Raw genomic sequence first — 20,872 nt, 5'->3', positions numbered from 1 at the left:
GTTGTAAACGAGAAAGGATTCCCTTTGGGCGATGATCTGGAGAAAACTCGTCCCAGAAATTTAGTTCCCAATTTATTTGCCGGAATGAACGCTAATTTTAGTTAGAAAGATTTAAAAATAAAGCAACGATTCAGTTGTACACAACGTTTGTGGTGATCTATAGACATAAAATGGCGGTTATTTTACGATTAACTACATGTACAAGTACAATCGGTTTATACATATTTCAGCTGATCCAGTTAGTTTTTGACAGAATTTTCCTCAACTTTTTTATTATCGTTGCTAGAAATTCAGCTTTAGAGATAAAATGTGTTTTAATTTTTACGCAAAATAATTGGTTTACCTTTCCGCAAATACGAAGACATTCATTGATTCATTCGGTACTTCATTGCTTTTTAGTTCTGCTTTGTGAAATAATTTTTCCGGCGCTGGTCTAGAATCCTACCACAATGCAAATTATTTGGGTTAGGGTGCGGGGTTAGCGTTTGGGTTAGGGTGGGTCAAGTATTACTATTAAAGAATGAATATATTAATACTTGACCCACCCTCACCCAAACACTAACCGACACCCTAACTCAAATATTGTGCGTTGTTTTAATAATGTGGTAGGATTCTAGACTAGCGCCATTTTTCCTGCTACACTCCCGGCGCCCTCACTTTCATGTAGGCATTTGCAAAATAAGTGTTTTTGATTCCATATATAACTTGGCATGAAATTTGTAGTTATCTGTTTAGTTGCGTTCTTTAATAGCAAGGTGTCATTCGTGTGGAGCTTTCCTTTTTTTCTTGATCTCGTAACTTGATGTTTGTTCAAACGTTTCAATAACTGTAAAGTAGTTTATTTTCTTTGACTAATGCCCATTAGCCAGTATGTATTTGTGGCGATTGATGTGTACAACTTAACTACCAGCTGATGGTTTGCCATTTATTAGTGTTGTAATGACCGTTTTTAAATAGCTTGACTCTTTTAACCTACAACTATGTAAAGTCTTTTGGACAAATGACTTGACTTTAACTTAAATAACTTAGTCAAAAAACTTTAGTTAAGATCACGTACTTCCTTCAAACACTTTTTTATGAAGTTATGTTATTTATTCAAATTTTTGCTTATAAAGCAATATTTTGCAATCTCATGGCATTAGCAAGATTAATAGTTAAAAACTTTTTTTGTGTGTCAATGACTTGCCTAGTAGCTGATGTGCTCTAAAAATTTATTTATTTGTTTTTTTGTTAAAATACTTTACTTAAACTTAAGAAGTACAACACTGTCATTTATTCATTAATATGTCTGGTTGCCACTTTTTAAAATAGATAAACACAGATATCAAGAATAGTATATTGTTAGGTATGTAATGCAATATAAACATTTGCAAGCTACTTTCAATGAAAGTTAAACAACAATTGAAGAAGCATGAAGTTAAAAAACGGCGTAAAAGCAGCTTTTCTCAGCTTTCAACCATTGAAATTGAAAAAGCCACTGTGGCTGGTTTGTCCACAATAGTTGCACCTAACAGCATAAAATCATGTAAAAGTTCACTCGACAACTGCACCAAACAAAAATCCAGCACTCCAATTAGACAGGGAAGATCATCAAAAGATGGTTTTAAAAGCATTGAGTCACCTCCTGACTTTTTTAAAAACGATACCAGTGATAATGATTTTTTTGACACTTCAAATGTAGAAGATAACAAAGATCTCAGTGGGCTTAATAACAACAGTACAGATTTTCTGTTTAAAGATGACACATTCGGTGCAGTGGATCTCTCTATGTTGGAGAAAAATGCGATGGAAAATTCTGAAAGCAACAAGTCAAAGGGTAAACAAGAACATTTAACTATTGGAGTTGTTAATAATCCTCCGCATATAAAGTCACCTGAAATCACAAGGCCTCCCCAAAACTTTGCTGCAAAAATTCAAGAGAGATTAAAAAACAATGCTCAAGTGTCTCCCATGATAAAAGAGCGAAAAGTTAAAATTATCTCGCCTTTAAGCAGTGGAAGTCCTCTTTTCTACGGTCTTCCAATCAAGGTGAAAGAACTACTTGCCTCAGACAGAAAAATTGAGAGTTTGTATGCTTGGCAAGATAAATGTTTAAACCTAGAAAGTGAACATCCAGGAAAGAACCTTATATATTCCTTGCCAACAAGTGGTGGAAAAACGTTGGTGGCTGAAATCCTTATCATGAAAATGCTAATGTGTCAGAAGAGAAATGCAGTCCTGGTTGTCCCCTTTGTTGCCATAGCACAAGAGAAGGTACAAAGCATTGCATTGTTCGCATGTAACTTTGATTTTATAGTGGAAGAGTATGCAGGCTCAAAAGGAAGATTCCCTCCAATGAAGAGAAGATCCAAAAATGTCCTGTATATCTGCACTATGGAGAAAGCAAACTCGTTGGTTAATTCCTTAATTGAGGAAAACAGGCTCAGCGAAGTGGGACTCTTTGTTGTGGATGAGCTGCATATGTTGGGCGAGGGTGAAAAACGAGGGGCTACGCTTGAATCAATGTTGACTAAAGTTTTGGTCAAGGCAAAATCTTCTCAAATCATAGGGATGTCTGCCACCATTGGAAACATTAAAGAACTTGCCCAATTTTTAAATGCAGAAACCTTTACTGACACATTTAGGCCTGTGGAATTATCTGAGTATGTGAAGGCAGAAACATCTATATTCAGAGTTGATTCAACAAAGTTTGTTGATGAAGAAATGTTAGTCCGTGAAAGGTTTATTCAGCATCAAAGTAAGGAAAAGGAAAAGCAAGACAGTGATCACTTAGTGGCCCTTGTAAGGGAAGTTATACCAAAGCACTCCTGCTTGGTGTTTTGTCCAACAAAGAAAAACTGTGAGAATGTGTCCTTGCTGATTTCCAAATTGCTTCCAAAATCCTTTCTTGAACAAAAGTCTACTGAGAAGCAAACTTTGCTGAACGAAATGCTTTTAGAGTCGGAAGGTGTGCTTTGCCCGATATTGCAAAAAACGTTACCTTTTGGTGTAGCCTATCACCACAGCGGCCTTACTTCCTCCGAACGGCAACTCATTGAAAGTGCATACAGAAAAGGTATAATTAATGTCATTGCCTGTACCTCAACACTTGCAGCTGGGGTTAATTTGCCTGCTCGGAGGGTAATTGTTAGGTCACCTTACGTTGGTAGACAATTTTTGAGCTGTGCTCAGTACAAACAGATGATTGGTCGGGCTGGACGAGCTGGTATTGACACTAAGGGTGAAAGTTATTTGATTGTTTCTGATGCTCGAGACAAAGAAAAGGTGATGGATCTGTTAAGAGGGAGGGTTGAAGTTTGTATAAGCAGTCTGATGTATGGAAATGCTAAAGGCTTCAAGGCTCTTCTTCTCAATCTGATTGGTTTAAAGATTGTGACAAAGCAGTCTGAAGTTCACAGCTACTTTAACCGGACTTTGTTCTCACAACAGACTGACACTTTCTTGAAAAGATTTCCAGATTTTGCTTCTTCATCTGAATCAGATGATAACAAACCTGAAAAAAATATAGTAGAAAAAATTGTTGATGAATCAGTCGCAGAATTGGTGGAAATAAAGTTGGTGCAGCTGGATTCTACAGTAAACAAGACAGACCAGGGCTTGTGCATTACACCTCTAGGAGCTGCTGTACATAAAGGTGCAGTTGACATTTATATAAGTAATCAGTTACACTCTGACTTGGAGGCTGGCCTTCAGGGTTTGGTGCTTAAAAACTACCTCCATCTTTTGTACCTTGTTACACCTTATGATGCTGCCAGTGGCATTCAGCCCGATTGGTTTATCTACCTCAATGAAATCAACAATTTCACTGCCACAGATATGAAAGCTGCCACAACCATTGGTGTAACTGAACATTACATTGCCCTTAGAGCATCCGGAAGAAACATGAAAAAAAATAAAGTGAATGAGGCTGTGGTGAAGCGCTTTTATGTCACAATCATGTTGTACAAGTTGTTCAAGGGCCAGTCCATATGGCAGGTTGCTTCTGACTTCCAACAGCCAAGAGGTTTTCTTCAAAGCTTAATGTCCAGCACAATAGCCTTTGCTTCCAGCACCCTACACTTTGCTAGAGAAGTGTCAAACTTCTGGCCTTATGTTGCCCTGCTTGAATGGCTGATGAAGGCATTGCAGTTTAGCACTTCACCTGAGCTTGCCACTCTTATGGAGGTTCCTGGTGTGAAGCTGGCCAGAGCCAAACAGCTTCAAAAGCTGGGCTTCCAGAACTTGCACCAGCTTGCAAATGCCTCTCCGAATGTGCTCAGCAACGACATGGAGCACTTGTCTCTGAAGCAAGCCGAGCAAATTATTGCGGCAGCAACAGTTTTAAGAAACGAAAAGATAAACACTTTAGAAGAAGAGATTTACCAACTTCAGGTTTAAAATTTAAATGCTTTTTATATATATGGGTCCTATATATATTTTTGCAAACTGATTTTTTTCCTTTAGTTATTTTCTAATTTGCACTACCTTGTGTTTTTTGAAACATTTTTACAGACGGTTAACAAATATAAAGCCTTGTGTTTTTTCACTCAGATAGTTTGGCGTTTTATTACCAAATTATTCTGCAAACTATTTCTTCTTTCTTGCTCACATTTTCCTATTTAGAAACATGTTTTATTTTCTATTTTAAGATGCAAACTTAGAAAAATTGTTTTTTTACTTTTCTGTGTAATCAGTGTGTGATTGTTAACACCTGGAAAATGTCGCAATTTAATAGAAATGGTAACATGCCAAAGCCTCCTGATCTAAGGTTGGATGAACCTCTTCCCGCAGGTAATTACTCTTAATTTATTTGAAAGCTTTTAAATTAAACTAACAATAACCTTGGTAAATATGTATTAAGTTTTATTATTAATGGAATATTTACAAACTGGTTGCTTTTTAATTGTGCACTGTGCAGTTACTTGGCAATTTTACTGCAATTAGTAAATATATGTTTTGTTGATAACACTAAAACAAATTAAATTGTTAGTATTTTAATTTCGTACTTTATAGCTAGATCATGATGACAGAGTTTTTTAGCTTATAATTTAATCAAAGGACAATCTGTTTTATATGTTTTGTTAAATGTATCGCAACACAAATCATTTTTAAAGTGGCAACAAATTTAGTAAAAAGCTGTATTTATTACCTGCCTTAAAACAAAAGTCACTAATTTTTCTTAAAAAAATACCTAAGTATTTTTGTTTTCTTGAATAGGATGGGAAATGAGAATCGATGATGTAACAGGTTGGCCATTTTTTATTGACCACAAATCCCAGACCACAACTTGGACTGATCCAAGGCCCCCAAGGGTAGGTTGCTGTTGGTTGACACAATTTGCTTTTAATTAACAACAGTAGAACCAGTAAAATCACTTTTAAGTTAAATATTTTAGTATACCTTGTGACCACTTTTTTTTAGAAAAGTTTTAAATTTTGTTTGAATTCTGTTTTAACAGATTTTACTTAATTTATATATTGCTACAGCATCCTATAAGTAACTTTTAGCATTACAATAATTCTTGTCAGTCTATGGTTAAAAACAACCTCATTAGAATGTTTCAGCAATTTCATGTAAACCTGGTTAAAATCAACTTAGATGGGCAAACTTATGTGACTTGTTTTGCTGATTTTCTTATGTTTGTTGTTTAATAATCACAATTAATTGTTGTTAGTAAACATAAAAAACTGTCATACATGAATTTTATTCTAAGAGAAGTCAGGTTTATTATAGGTATAAAATGTGGACTTAAAAAAGTGGAGTCCAGCGTTATTTGGTTCGTTACGTGGCGTCGGTATTTTTTTAGGGACTGCAAAACGGATTATTTAACCAATTTACAAAAACAATTGGAAAGGCGCAAAACCTAATTTCGTTAGAAACCATTTTGTGCGTTTTTAAACGTCACGTGACTGCTGAAAAGTTAAATACCGACATTTTTTACGCGCTTTATTTTTAAGTTCTCTTGTAAATAGACCAAGTTCGGTCTTAAAACAAAGAACGATTTTCACTTACAAGTCCGACTTGAAGCGTAATTACCAGCATTCGCCAATCTCTTCTCGAACTATCGAGTGGCGTCTGCTCGTATGACGTCACACAGGCAGTGCTTATATAAATAAGCGAGCGTGCTGGCTTTCGCCATTCACACCAGTTCTCGCAAAGCGTAGCAGACGGTTACTGATTATACGGAATACGGATTTAAGTGGTACGGAGAGAATTTATTTTAAGAAAGGAAATACTAGCGGAATATTTGTTTTCTGTGCGAATAATGTTCGGTGATGTTATGAAAAGACAATCTATTCCAATATTCGACGGCCTGAACAGTTTAGCAGATAATTTGGACATGGTAAGCAGTCTCTTAATAATAACTTTTGACTACTAACTTCAGCTAACAAGAGCTGTTGATTTTCCAATAGGACAATATTATTTTATTATTGAGGCATTGTTAGTTTTGCGTATATAGTTTGTTTGTTAACTGTTTCCAATTAGAAAAACAATTATTGACAATATAAAGTAGCGATTTGCGGCGCAGTTTTACGTTACTCATACGTATGCTGCGTAGAAAGATCTGTAAATACAATTATCGTGTTACAAGTTTAAAAGGAATCCTGAGCCTAATAAAGTCCGAATCCTAGCCTGATATTTAAAATTTTAAAGAATCTGTGAGAATTAGACTGGATCGGCGTTTTTATTCGCTATACGGTACTCCTTTAGCAAAACAATACCAAGAAAACGCATTAGTATTATTTTCTAAACCGATATATGCATTTTTGGTTTGCCTAAGTTTTAAATTTCGTGTCACATCTGCATATGCGGTCGTCCATATAAACACTTTTACCTATGTTCAAAGTAAATATTTGCTGGAAAACTATTGACTTTAATACCTACGAAGCAAGAGAAGACAAACTGTGTATACTGTGTCAAACATTTATTAAGTAGCTCTATAAAAGTTTTGTTCTTCCCATAAACTCAATGAAGACGTTTTTAACATAATTTTCAGAATGGTTTCGAGTATGTTAACATCAAAGTAAAATGCCGTTTATCCGCGCTATGCAGAACTCGTTATTTCAAAACGCAGTAGAGCCAACGCAAAACTTGTTTTTGACATTTTCGGAAAATTTTACCAATTTATTTGGAAGTTTTACCAATTTATTGGAAAAATATCACACCTATATAACTTGTATTTCCCTCACAGAGCAACGCAACAGCCAAGCAGCCGCGCGTAATCCCGGTACAACACGAGCAAGCGCCACAGCATCATCAGCAGCCGCAACGTACCCAAGCGCAGCACTGGCAGCACCACGACCCCCGGCAAATGCCCCAGCCTAACCACTACCAGGGCGCCAGAATGCCCCAACCGCAACCACAGCAGTCCTTCTACCCACACCCACAGCAGAGCAACAACCACAACCAGTACGCCAACAGCTACCCACAGGGTTACCCGAGACAGCCCCAGGCGTCTACCGCCCAACAGCCCCAACGGCCCCAGCATCCCCAGCAAGTAGGTGCCGCCAGCCCGGCTTGTATTTCGATTCCTGTGCATCACGTAGATGGGCCCGGACCGAGCAGAGAGCAGTTGGTCAACTTTATCCAGCCAAGTCGCAATTTACCCAGCCGTGGTGGCGACTTTGAACGCGGCAACACCCCAGTCTCCCCAGCCCCAGTCACACGCGTGTCATTGACCCCTAGTCCGATACCGACCAGCCCAAACCTAATGCCCTCTGGACCCATGTCGCCACCACCGTTTAGCCCCGCGCCTAGCAGCCCCTTACACTTGAGCCCTTTAAAAATGCCCGCAAGTCCCGTTTCTTTTGCATCTGATGCGTCGGTGAGCCCCGGCAATTTTCAGCCTGATACTCCCCAAATGCCCAGTTCTGCCCATTTGTCTTCCAGTCCAATACCGTTGCCGTATAGTGAAGCGCTGCCTAGACCAGCTGTACCTTTGTCACCCACACCCGCATCGACTACTCTTAGCCCAAGTCCATCGTCTAAAAGCGCACCCAAAGACGTGGTTGACCAAGTAGGTTCCATTTCCCCGGCATCCCCAGGCCACATAAGTCCAGCGGACGATATTAGCGTTGCCGAAAGTTCTGTTGCCGTGGATGAACCGGTCGTGGCTGAAAGTGATCCAGAAATTCCTGTAGTGAAGACGGCCGAACCTGTTCCCCGTGGACCGCCCGGAGAGGTTTATACAGCCTTGACGATTGGCCGACTCCGGCGTTTTTGTGAAATTCACCAGCATGATTTCTTAAACTCAATAGCTAAAACGAATATATTGCAGAGGTTGAATGCAATATTTTGCTTATATAGTTTTTAAGAAAATCACGCTTGGTTGTCCACCAGTGCTAGAATACGGCGTAGGCCACAAATGTTTACCATTTATTTTAATATTGAGTTATACGGTGTTGATTTTCAAATTATCCATTCTAAAATCCCTGCAGAACGATTAAATAGTAAATCCAGCATTATATTCCACAAACGAAAGTTTTCTAATTACGCAATGGACAGCACTCGGCTGTCAACAATGATTATTATCATGAGGTCACTCGCTCTGTTTGTTCCACATTCGCTCATCGCATGTTCGCCTCTCACCTTGTGCAGTCGCCACGTCATCGTCACGCCCGGCTGGTCACACTAACGCGATGTCGCACCCCCGGGGATAAGCGACGGGAGACGACATATCGCTTTCACGTGTGCCTTGACGTGCGACCTTATTGTACGAATGCAACAGCTGCCTGCCGCCGCTAAGCCTCGGTTGCGAGAGCGAGCCGTTTGCGGTTTTCACTGGCGTATCCGCTCCAATAGAAAGACCGGCCGCCAATTTTCGGTGTCGACTTGGTTTCCCAGGATGAATTATCTAATTTTATTCTAATCAATAACGGATTTTCGGCCTTTTAATAGTGGACTTAATTATCTCAAACTTACTAAAGTTGTTTTTTAAATGTTTATCTTGTTGTGTAAAAATTGTAAAAATTCTACTTTTTACAATGGATTCAAGAAAGCCTTTTTTTCCGTTTTCCGTTTTCCGACGCCCAGCCCCAATTATGTTCCAAACGCGTGACTTTGCGATATAGACTAACATAAACATTCTATTTACAGACGGCGCAACCGCCCCAGGAACGAGTGGTACCCATCAAAGTACTGCACGGGGCCCCAGAGTCAGACTTAGACGACCTGCCATCTAGTAGCAACATCCAGGCAAGGCAAACGCAGCAGCCTCAATATCAATCAGCAAGGCAAACCCCTAACCCCAGTCGAGCCCCTGCTCCAACTCCAGCGACCACAGCACGGCCCCAGCAGCCCGCCGCCCCCAGGGTTCCGGCACCGTCAGCCGGTCGCCCTAAGGAACCCCCCAAAGAGCCCCCCAAGGCCGAGGAAGATCACCGGGTTGTTCAAGCGAAATCCAAGATCCTGTCGGTCTTGGAAGGGTTAATAGACATTGAGAAAGACGTGGATAATTACAAGGGTAACGGCGACAAAAGAGACAAGGCCTTTCTTCTGCTTGAGGAGCGATTGACCAAGAAGCTTCTCCAGTTGGACGAGGTCAGCGCAATTGGCGCTCCAGGAGAAGACGACGTTCGAAGTAGAAGAAGAGCGGCTGTCAAGAGAATCCAGCAAACCCTCGACATCCTCGAATTAAAGGTGATGGGCTCGGGCGACGACAATAATCCCGGTGCTTCCAGCAGCGATGCGAACAGCGATACGATAAATTCGAACAGTGCGCTTTGACCAGCGTCAGATGTTAAAGCGATTTCTGTAACTAGGCCATTAGCTTAAGCTGTTCAGGGTATCGGCACAAGAGCAATTGTCACCTGTGTGTGTCTATGTTAGCATCACGTATGTAGCTGTCGTCACTGCTTTCCGCTGTAAGTTTGTAATTCGCTATGGACTTGCGTATGAAGTCAGCTTAATGACAACGACAGCTTGTGATTGACTTGATTTCCGTTCTAGTAGGCGACGATTTACCGCCTAAACTTATCAAGACAGACGGCGATGCGTGTGTATTGCAATGCTGTCATCTAACAACGCGAAATTGCACCCGATTATTAAGTTCTTTTAAAATAGTTCTTTTGGTGTTCTTCAACAGTTCCATTCTTTGCGAAACTTGAAAAATTCAAATAAAATCTGAGGTTTCATGTAGACTTTAACATATATATTTGAATTTGTTGGCTCGCTAATACACTTGTTATACACCGTTGAATTAGATTTTTGTTTGTTTATAAATATTATTGCTGTTATCAGTTATCACTTTAAATTTGGCTTTTAGAACAGTGCTCTTAAACCAGGCATACTGTATCAATGACTTAAGTCACTGTTTTCAAATGACTTGACTTAAGTATTTTGGACAAAATGGCTTGACTTGAGTAGTTCGGACAAATGACTCAGTATTAGTGCATGTCACAAGTGTGACAGAATATCGTTTTTTATTTATCTTGGGCCACTTTAGCGACCTAACGTTCGGCGTACGAATTGAATGTGCTTCAATGTAGTAAATTATAATAGTAACGCGACTTCGTTTTGGCAAAGTCTTAATGTTTTTTCCACTGTTATTATGTCCTGAAAGTTGTAAGGTGTTTCCTACTTCAAAGTATAAACCAAATATACAGTCGATAAAAAAAACGTTTGATGTTAAGGCAGCGGGAACGTAATAAAACAACCACCAAATAAATGATATGCCCAGTCGGACATGAATGAATGGCAGAATGAGCATAATGTGTTGTCTGTACCGAAGACCGTAAAGGATTCGCGCATAACGCGAGGATATTTTGTTAGGTTTCAGAACTTTTAATGTTAGATGTATTTCGCTGTCGTATGGCCTTCGAAAAAAGGTTTGTGCTGATGTGGAATGAATGCATTCAACTAGTTTAGATTCGCCTTTAGCAGAAGGCCTACTTTTATTTTGGGAAGTTTAGTGTGCTCATAGCGACTTATCGCATACAAATTAATAAAATATAGCGTGGGAAGCTGGACAACATGTATCATTTTTAATTTGGCAAAGCTTTTTGACAGGGCCATTATACTATCGATGATATGGATCTACTATAAAAACCGTCAGCGGCGCATAAATTACCAAATTTTTATTATTGAAAAAGGTGCCACAGACTAATCAAGCCTAGAGGAATAGTTGGTTTGCTTTGCAAAGAAATAGTTTTGGTTTGAGTTTTTTTAATTATCACTTGTAGATTACGCAATTAGTTCGAAATATCTTATAAACCATCACGTTACGACCAACGCCTATCTATATACAGGCGTTGTTACGACGAGCAACTTTCGCTATTTGTTAACAAGAGCTGGCAATCAGTTACGTCAGCCAACAGGGTGTTCCCCTATCACGAGGTCAGCTAAATGCTGGGCGAAGTTCTTTCGCCTGTTTGTTAAATGTGCGGCGGACAATAAGGCCACGTCGGACATTAGACCAAACAAATAAAACGATCGCTGAATTCAAGACAACCTTCATTGTGGAAACAGGTTATTGCACTATAGTTATAAGCGAAAAGAGTAAGTCTACTGGTTAAAATGTTTTACCCGTAGCCTTTTAGTTTTCAAGTCCAACGCTGTGACATTTTTAGTGTCGTAGGGACCTAAAGTTATTGACATGGTTGAAGTGTGCTTAGGTAACCGCCATTAATTGGACTCTTTCAGATGAATAATTTAATTGTACTCGACAATGTTTTATGTATTGGGAAAAATCTAAAACTTTAGTCAGTTTTGGTTAAGATGCCCAGCATCCCGTCACACAGTACGTTCAAACAATCCCCTAAACCCTTTTTGGTGTGTTTGGTTTAAATAAAATAATTAAATATTCCTACTGTATCTTGCATTTTGAGTTTTTTAAAAGTATTGCATTTTTGGGTATTAGGTTAATCAAAGGACATCATACTACATATGAAGCAACTAATGATAATTAAAAAGTATCTAGTGCAATGTTAAGGCCAGTGGTGCAACTGTGGATTTGTCTGGAATACAAAATGGATTGCATTAACTTGTTCTAAACCTGATTGCATTTCGGTGCTTCCCTGCAAAGATCTTTGGTATGAAATTCTTACTCAAAACCATGCCAGTATTTGGCATTAAATATTGCCATGCTACTATGAAAAATAGCATTTTTGTAAATATACAGCAAGTTTTGCCAATAAAATTTAAAGCTCAGTGTTTTTTTCTAATATATCCTTCTAATAAGTCGTCCCTTTTTGGAAGTAAGCCTGTTTTGGCTTAATAGCTCTGTACGATACCATTGTTTGTTTTGATATTTTACAATTCAAATAGATTTAAACAGGTAACCATTGTACATAATTCTTTATTATTTCAGGTCCGCTAGTTTTTATTGTCTCTCCGAATGCATAAAATTTAACTTGTAACTTTAACTAATTTTAACCCTAACCCAAATATAAGCTGTGTTTTAATAATTCTATGAATCCAAAACAGTAATGTTTGAAAATTGTTTTGAATTCATGACTTACTATTGTGGTGGAAATTACTTGGAATTAAAAATAATAAGCACTATAACTTTTAAATTGAAATCAGTTACTTGACTTTTAAGATAGTACCTGACATAGAATATGTCCGAACCTAGAATTTGATCATGAAATAAAATTTATTAGTTTTGGAAGACTTTTGTATAACACTCATTTTATGTTTCATTCTAATAAAAATTTGGTTGATATGTTTCCTAGTTTTTTTAAAAGAAGCGGCTAAATAGACCAAAGCGTGGTAAAGTTAATTTTCACTATTTATAACATTGTAAACATGCCATATAAACTACATAGCCACACTCACTGGGTCACTACACACCGACTGAACAACAGCATGATTCAATGGACTACAACAGAGAGAGATAGACCAACTAATATCAATTGAAATGTGTGCTATCAGGACTTTTCAAGAGCAACATAAACATACTATTGGGTTTAAAATGAAGAGTAATGTATAGTTCAGACATGCGAACATTTTTTTAACATTTTTTTAGAGTTGTAGTACAATTGAGTAGGTTTATAAATATATATTACTTCTAATTAAAAAATAAACATATAATTGAAAAACATGAGTTTACAATGGACTTTTGTTGCCGGGTTCTTGTATGCAGAGATTATTGGGTGTTTACTTCTCTGCCTTCCCTTCATAAGTTGTAAACGGTAAGTCCAGTTTGTTGCTTTTGTTTGATCAGCATTAATGGAGAATATATTTGAAACTTTGTTTTGGTGTTACAAAATTAAAATACTTATCTTATTTACTGAGCATTAAGGCCATCATATTATATGCATCTATTTGTTGTATTTATCTAAGTTATATAAAACTAGTATTTTATAGTTGTTACAGAACAGACACATTGATTATACTCAGCCATATATGTATATAATTTTAACCTTTCTTTTTATATATTTCAGATGGCACTACATGCTTTCTTCCAGATTGTTTGCCCAATTTGTTTCATATGGTAACTTAGCTTTTATGGTGACCATGTCCATTCTGGTTCTGTTATTTGCAGGTATGCACATGTTCATTTCACTTAGTAATATCTTGTTGTTTTCGGATCAATTAGTTGTCAGTTATGAAGGAAAACATGATGACCCACCAGCTGTATTAATATATTTAGGTGACATGCATAGCCAATCATTACTTTGTTTACAACATTTTTTATCTGGACTAGGGAACAATATTCAAAGTTTTTTTTAAGTTTTAACCAAGTGTATATTTTTAAGCTAAAAACTATGCAGGTCTGTGTGCTAAATTAGTAATACATCTCTGAATATGGCTTTAAATTAAATAACTTCATACACTTACACTATATATGGGACACAGATGTCTAAATTGTTCATATATTTACCAAAAAGATAAGAACACTTTGTTAAATCATGACCTGATATAATAATTCTAGACTTCAAATTCGCATAGTTTGCAGAAAAGACATTCTAAGGAATAAAACCACTTGACCAGAATGGTGTTTATTTTATGTTGTGCAGACGCCGTAAGAGAAGTTCGCAAATATTCACTTCCCGACCCGCAGCAAGTCAATTTGTCAAACAACCCGAACGCCCAGGACCATATTCTCATGCTTTTGTTCAGGGCCCAAAGAAACTTGTATGTTTCTGGATTTGCGCTTTTCTTATTCCTGTAAGTTGTTATAATTTTTTTGTATAATCGAAAAACAGCCCCTCCTCTGGTAATTATATTTCTTCTTCAACGTTCAGTTTGACAATTGTACTATGAGCATTAGACATCATTCACACTGAAGAAGGTGACCTGAGTAGGTTGCTAAATTATTGAAAATATATGTACTAGAGAAGCTGGTTTTCGGTTAACAATTGTTGCATTTTTCACACCAACATGAATTATATGTTGTGTAATTGATCATATATGATCATTTTGGATTTATCCAGTTTGACTGATGTGCTTTAAGTTAGGTGTTTTATACAAGACATAGTCGATTAGGTGTTTGATCTCTTACAATGATTATCTGTTATTGTAAATTTATTCAATTGGTTAAAATTGAACTTTGGCTAGATTTATATAGTGGCCAACTGCATTGTTCAATATTTTGTATTGTGTATGTTCTTTAGCCAGAATCTTAACTTGTCCAAAGCAATGTAAAACAAACAAAAGATATGAAGTTTAAATAAATAAAGATTATGTTGCAGTCCTACAACCTAGCTGTCAAATGTAAGCCTATCATACTATGTATAATTATTCTAAGCTGATATACCTTGCATTTTAAGGGTACTTCGTCGTCTTGTGCTACTGGTTTCTTCAGCTGCCCAGTTGGAGGCCCAGGCTGAGGCATCACTTAAACAAGCTGAAAGTGCTACAAGAACTGCCCAGGTACCAAGCATTTAAATTTCTTGTTATTAAAAACAAATGGTCATTAACCTGTCTTTCAGTGTTGGTCACAGGTTCTTAAACTGTGTGTCGCGACACCCTGGTGCATCGCTTGAATTTTGAAAGGGTATCCCACACTAATTGTTTTTCCGATCTTAGCTCAATTGCGTAAATGTGAGATCTGAAGATTATTTTAACCACCAACATCTGCATACGAACTTGTCACAAGATTTACTGAAATAAACAAATATACTATATACTAAATATACTAGACTTGTTGTAAAACATTGTAAAGTTTGAATCAATGGGTGATGGGTGTATTGCAAGTCCCGAATAACATTTTAGGCATCACAAAAAAAGTTTTAGAACCTTTGATTTAAGCCACCAACCTTTGGTTAAGTCCCAAACCTATATATATATAATATTGCATCTGTCATGCTGAACCAACACATAGATTGATTTTTTATATTGCTTGGCCCACCTATCTATAGAATAAATACTAAAATTAGTTATTTTATGAGCACTATATTTTCCAGTTTATAATTGTTTATTTTGAAAACCAAAACACATTAAATTTGTTCAGGTTTTATTACTTTCTGCCTTTTTTATATAATTATAAATATTATATGTTAAAACTGCAATAAAAATATCAGTGCTAAGTGCCGAGTAATAATAAAAAAAACTTTCTTTAACCATAACAGTGTTCACCTTGTTTATGTATTTGGTACCAATCAACTTTTTCTTTTTTTATTTGCGCTTGTAGGGACTATTGGACAGAGACAGCGAAGAAAAGGATGATTCCGAAAAGGTTAAAGCAATGCAAACTGAAGTAGACGAAATGAAAACCAAGCTACACGAGGCCAGACAAGGTAACTTGACCAACATCTTGCATCTTAGTTCTAAAAATGCCTTTGTACTTTGTACTGAAAATCATTACACAATCTGGGTTTTTAGTATTTGGAGTAGCTATTTACTTGGCTCGTCCGGGTATATATACACCGGTTAGTATTGTATTTATTTTGGGGTTAGCATTTGTTTCAGGTTGTGGTGTTATTAAATTTAGTTTCCACAGTTTTTTCTTTACTTCCGTAATTTATTTCAACAATGCATTTAAACTACTTTCTTAGCCGGCCAGATACCCTTGTAAACTGCTCATTCATAATTTGTCCAGATATCTTCGGTATGCATACACTCATTTTTACATTTTAACACAACATCCTTGTGTTTTAATTTTAAAACATAACTGACTCTCTAAATCAGTGGTTGTGAACCAGGGTTCGATCGAATCCTTGGGGTTTGCCGCAGCTGTTTCAAGGGTTCGGCGAAAACGTCCTTTGAAACATAAATGCTGTTATTTCAAGCTAAATTCCAATCTCTTATGTGCCAAGGTGTGATGTAAAGTTACAAGTTGAAAGTTCGGCCAATTTAACATATATAAACGCAAGTTATAATTTTATTATGCCTGGCTTCAGCTGCTAGGAGGAAGAAACTAATACTGAGCGAAAATTTGGGGTTCGATAAACGCTTGCAGAATAAAATGGGGGTTCGACAGGTTACCAAAGGTTAAAAACCACTGCTCTAAATAAACTTTTTGGCACATATAATTCAAAAAAAATTCCTGGTCTTTGATGCATTTCAAATGCAGTGTTAGCGTGTTACAATGCGTGTTTATATACTTACTCTCGGGCATCTCATTTCGTTCTGGCCAAAAATATGCAACACCAAGAATCATTAGAAATGCTGCGATTTCAGGCAGAATTAGGTCAAGCGATAGGAAAAAACACATTCAGTATCTTTAAATCCTTTGCCGCAATAGTTTTCTTTATATTAACAGAGGCGAAGTCCGCACTGGCTGACATGGAGACAATGAAATCCCAGGCCGAGTCCACCAACAAGGAATACGACCGACTGATGGAGGAACATGCCGCCCTTCAGAAACAGTTGGAGAGCGGCGATTCTGATAAGAAAGATCTGTGAGATCACAAAAAGCTGAAGCAAGATATTCTGGACTTTATAGGACTCCGAATAAATATATCTAAACAAATAAACACAAAGTTTAAAACCTGAGTAAAACCAGGATCAGACATTTTGTTAAAGGAATATATATTTTGCCTATACTGGCATCGTCAGTTTATGTAAAAATACATATACATCGCATGGTTTGGGATTCCATAAAGATACGCCCTTTTATTATAATATATAAATATATCTAAACCCAATTTGTGACTCTTGTCCCAAATTGACATTTCCTGTGTTCCCAAGTTACAAAAATGCAACCTTTCCCCCGTTTTGTGCTGGACCAATTAATTAGTTTCTTCTGTAACAAACCTGACACTCTCGGGTGATCTCTCCCTTGCAACATAGCCTTGTGGATTATTTGTTTTTTCTGTTAAGATCATATTTGTATATTCCACCGAAATGTAGAAATATAACACATGTGATTGTTGACCGAGAAATACTTTCTGACATAGGTGGATTCTTCGTATAGACTTTAACTCTAAACATGTGTCTGTTCTTGAAGTCTAACTATGTGTTAGTACATTCAACTGCACAGTGTAATTAAAAACTGCCTAGTTGTTTAATATACAAATTTAGGTTTAAATTTTAAAAGTCGAGCTTCGTGTCAAGGTTTTCTGTTGCCTAAACGTTGTGCTATCGGCTTACCAGTAGCATAGCATTTTAAAGTTTTGTTGAAGCCTTTCTTGCATTTTTCATTTCACTTGCTTTTATTTGTCTTTTGGGTGTGCTACATTGGTTTATAAACCGTGAACGAAGAAGATTTTCACCTCGCGCCAAGCTTAATTTGGGAAACGCCTATTGACATTCTCTACAGCGGTAAACTTTCAATCGTTTAGGACAAGGGCGCGAATTAAAAGTAACAGTTGCTTGCTTTCGGTCGGTCGATTCAATTTGCTTGGTGTTGCGTCATTACTGTGGATTGATTGGTTTATTGGTGGGATGTTATATCGTGTATTTTTGTCGCGATCTCTTGTGTTCTTTTACCCTGGAAAGTGCTGGAAGCAGAATGTTACGTAAAGCCAACGTAAGCAACGTTGGTGTGTGAGCTTGCAATTATTCTACTACTGTTACAGTAATTACTGTTTTGCTGGAAATGTCTTTATTACAGTTTAAAGCTCTTGTTTGCGCTAAAAAAGATTTTTGTATCTTTAATATTGTACGATATGTGATTTGTTGTATATCCGTTGGCCAGTATAGCGCGTGAAAACGTAGTTGCTTTATACAGCTTAAAGTTGGCGCAGTGGTTTAATAAATCGTTGTTCCAAAACTATTGTCCTCGGACTGTGTTCTGTTTTATAAAAAGCTTGCACAGGGGATAAACAAGTTTTGGCAAACTAACGGTTTTGAAAACAACCTATTGGTTGAAACCAATTTGTTATCACTAATTGGCTGATATATTTTTACCATAAAAAGGAGAAACCTGATACACATTTAATAATTTTTTTTTAAATTAGTACTGTAGTTGACAAAAAAAATAGTTTAATTGTTCTTGGTATAAAATATACAAGATATGAAGTGCCACATATTAATATATTATATAAAAACATTTTCTAAACGTATTGCTGAAAAAACTTGATATTTGCATACGAATTCCAGAGAGCTTGGGTCAAAAGCAGATATTTCCCAAAAATAAATTTTCGGCCCATAAAGTGACTAATTTTTCAGCTTTAAAAAAACTTAAGGATTTTTTTGGTTATTTATAATCAAGTTGGCCGTCATAGTTAAACTTTGAAATAATTTTAACCAGTAAAAGTTAAGGAGATTTGGTTTAATTTTATTTTTATTATGAGCCAGTTGTCCTTCAAACTGCCTAACATTTTAGCGTAGCCAGGTCAGGTCAATTCGGTTAAATATTTTATAATTGTGTGAATGAATGTGTCTCTAAAACACAAATAGTTTTAAAAAAAGTTTAAATTGAAGACTATATTTTTACGTCACTAGGGCAATAATAATAACTTGACTTAAGTCATTTGGACAAACGATTTTGGTTGAAATCAAGTGTTGTTATTAAGCAATTTTTTATAACACTTATCCTAATTTTTGCACATAAAACAAACTGCTTGATGTATGTTGCGTTTTTGTTATTTTTTATTTGATTAATTGCTTATATTCCGACCACTTTTAATAGTTCAACGTTCTATTATTATAACAAGGACTTGACTTACGGTTGGTTTGGTTTGTTTTAATTATGCATTGACTGGAACTTGATTTGGGCAACTGATTACTTGGACAGGACTTGACTTGCTATTTCTTCAAAATACTTGAATTTGGCTTCACATATGAGTGGGACTTTTCATTCCAAACTGACTTGCTTACAATAGTGATAACTCCCAAAGACAATAAAAGCCATAAAGTGTTTTTCATAACCGTTTAATAGCTGCTTGAAGATAAATGATTTGCACATAAAATAGCAATTTTAAACATAAACTGTACAATAGCGCCAACCATAAATGTTGCAACGTTTAAAACATTTCGCACCCAAAAAAGGGTGTAAAATAAAAAAATGGTGTATCAATGAAAACGTATTAGGCTACAACGGTTTAGATTAATTTACAGAAATAACATAAGTTGCGCATAACAGTGCAAACGCATAATTGTAAAAAAAAAACACAAGTTGTTGTTGAAACACAATGCAATTCATTACGTTTCGTTTCACACGGAATAACCTCGAGAATAAATTTTCTAGTTCACTTTCAAAGCAGGGTGTAGTTCTCTAATAAGCATCTTACTGATATTAATATTAACAAACTGTTGTGACAAATCTCGGGATGTCCGATAAAACCGGATCGGAGTCGATACCCGATATTAAGTGGTAGTCGTAATCAATATGGTAATTTAAGCATTATTTCGATACCACGCTACGATTTTTACGATAAAAGGTAATTTTGTCAAAAAACATTATGTTAACAAGTGGCGGTAGCTAAACTTTTTCACACTAAAGCAAATCTTGGCCTAATTATCAAACAAAAACTACCTTTGAACGTTTAAATAAATGATTTCGCTTGTGTAAGCATAGTAATGACGTCACATAATTTCAAATCGGATCGCGATACTTTTTGTCAAAAATATCGGTCATCGGTATCGGAATAAAATGTGAACATTCAGACATACCTGGAATATCTTGTAAAAAGTTCGCAGGCGAACAAGTCGAAGGCGAAATAAAATTTGATAAAAACACAAATGATACGTCCAAACAACGTATACGCAGCACGAGCAGAGAGACACATATTTAGGCTCAGACACTGTATGTTACGCAGCTCCCTTAAAACAGGGAAAATACTTTGTTAAAAGAAGGGGAAGATATGGCAACTCAGCATCGAGTTTTGCAAGACAAATAAAGATAACACGCTGATTCGCACAATACGGAAGTTCACAGTTATCGAAACACTTGTGTTGGTTGAGTATATTAATATACTGTGTATTCAAGAATAACGGTGCGACTAATTAACACATGCGGCAGAATTCCTATCAAAATATTGGTTTTATAAATATAAACACGGAAATTCTGGGGTTGCAAACAATAACTGTATGCAGCGATGTAACACTTCATTTCATAGAAAATAGAATGTTAAAGAAACAATTCGGCAAACTACCGATTTATTAAGAACAAGATTCGGCAAAGCGAGAGAAAAACTTGTTCGAAATAAAGGCTACAGTCGAACGATTTAAATGAAATGAATTGTTTTGTTGGAATGTTACAAAAACAACAGAAATTGCTCAGCCTTGTATTACAATAGACAAATAGGTGTTTTGAAAGGTATCTATAAATATTGCTGACACAGCATTCTATTATTTAAACAAGAAGGATTTACTGAGTTACATGTTACATTACGCAACTATTATATTTTCAACAGAAAAAAAATCCAACAATCAAGTTGTTTGGGCAATGTAAACATGGCACTGCAATTATAAAAAATACTGCAACGACTTCTGTAAATACAATTTGTTTGCAGCTCAATAATGATAACAAAGTGGCAGTGGTTTGATTTTAACCGGCGCAAAAATGTTCGCTTTTGTGTAACAATACTGAGGCGTGGAAAATAAATACACTCGGGTTAATAGC

The 20,872-nt window shown here is 36.6% G+C and overlaps 3 protein-coding genes across 5 annotated transcripts; all 3 read left to right on the top strand.

The window, feature by feature from the left end:
- The first annotated feature begins 652 nt into the window (after nucleotides 1–652).
- Nucleotides 653–4,444, top strand: LOC146163619 (helicase POLQ-like). The gene has a single exon (XM_083381631.1). The coding sequence runs from the start codon at nucleotides 1,384–1,386 to the stop codon at nucleotides 4,375–4,377; it is 2,994 nt and encodes a 997-aa protein (XP_083237757.1). The 5' UTR covers nucleotides 653–1,383; the 3' UTR covers nucleotides 4,378–4,444.
- A 186-nt stretch (nucleotides 4,445–4,630) lies between these two features.
- On the top strand, nucleotides 4,631–10,580 carry LOC146163618 (uncharacterized). 3 transcript variants are annotated; one of them, XM_083381589.1, is made up of 4 exons: nucleotides 4,631–4,770; nucleotides 5,197–5,291; nucleotides 7,172–7,477; nucleotides 9,076–10,580. In XM_083381589.1, exons 1-4 carry the CDS (start codon nucleotides 4,698–4,700, stop codon nucleotides 9,703–9,705), a joined length of 1,104 nt encoding a protein of 367 aa, XP_083237715.1. In that variant the 5' UTR covers nucleotides 4,631–4,697; the 3' UTR covers nucleotides 9,706–10,580. The 3 variants fall into 3 exon arrangements, with proteins under 3 accessions (XP_083237715.1, XP_083237713.1, XP_083237714.1); XM_083381587.1 differs by having other exon boundaries at nucleotides 7,172–8,161; XM_083381588.1 differs by lacking the exons at nucleotides 4,631–4,770; nucleotides 5,197–5,291 and adding an exon at nucleotides 6,138–6,322 and having other exon boundaries at nucleotides 7,172–8,161.
- Nucleotides 10,581–12,949: 2,369 nt separating this feature from the next.
- Nucleotides 12,950–18,071, top strand: LOC146163617 (B-cell receptor-associated protein 31-like). The gene is made up of 6 exons (XM_083381550.1): nucleotides 12,950–13,109; nucleotides 13,362–13,462; nucleotides 13,938–14,088; nucleotides 14,691–14,793; nucleotides 15,554–15,659; nucleotides 16,625–18,071. Exons 1-6 carry the CDS (start codon nucleotides 13,018–13,020, stop codon nucleotides 16,765–16,767), a joined length of 696 nt encoding a protein of 231 aa, XP_083237676.1. The 5' UTR covers nucleotides 12,950–13,017; the 3' UTR covers nucleotides 16,768–18,071.
- Nucleotides 18,072–20,872: the final 2,801 nt, after the last annotated feature.

Source organism: Ascidiella aspersa, chromosome 2, assembly GCF_963924565.1.
Source record: "Ascidiella aspersa chromosome 2, kaAscAspe10.2, whole genome shotgun sequence".
Lineage (NCBI taxonomy): Eukaryota > Metazoa > Chordata > Ascidiacea > Phlebobranchia > Ascidiidae > Ascidiella > Ascidiella aspersa.
This window is presented reverse-complemented; position numbering and strand designations above follow the sequence as displayed.

What these genes read in the sequence shown, in the direction of transcription:
- LOC146163617 (XM_083381550.1), top strand. Translation starts at nt 13,018, where the DNA reads ATGAGTTTACAATGGACTTTTGTTGCCGGGTTCTTGTATGCAGAGATT. An exon ending in TCTGGTTCTGTTATTTGCAG is followed by an intron (nt 13,463 to 13,937) that starts GTATGCACATGT and finishes TATGTTGTGCAG; the next exon opens with ACGCCGTAAGAGAAGTTCGC. An exon ending in GCTACACGAGGCCAGACAAG is followed by an intron (nt 15,660 to 16,624) that starts GTAACTTGACCA and finishes TTATATTAACAG; the next exon opens with AGGCGAAGTCCGCACTGGCT.
- LOC146163619 (XM_083381631.1), top strand. Translation starts at nt 1,384, where the DNA reads ATGAAAGTTAAACAACAATTGAAGAAGCATGAAGTTAAAAAACGGCGT.
- LOC146163618 (XM_083381587.1), top strand. Translation starts at nt 4,698, where the DNA reads ATGTCGCAATTTAATAGAAATGGTAACATGCCAAAGCCTCCTGATCTA. An exon ending in CTGATCCAAGGCCCCCAAGG is followed by an intron (nt 5,292 to 7,171) that starts GTAGGTTGCTGT and finishes TTTCCCTCACAG; the next exon opens with AGCAACGCAACAGCCAAGCA. An exon ending in CCCGTGGACCGCCCGGAGAG is followed by an intron (nt 8,162 to 9,075) that starts GTTTATACAGCC and finishes TTCTATTTACAG; the next exon opens with ACGGCGCAACCGCCCCAGGA.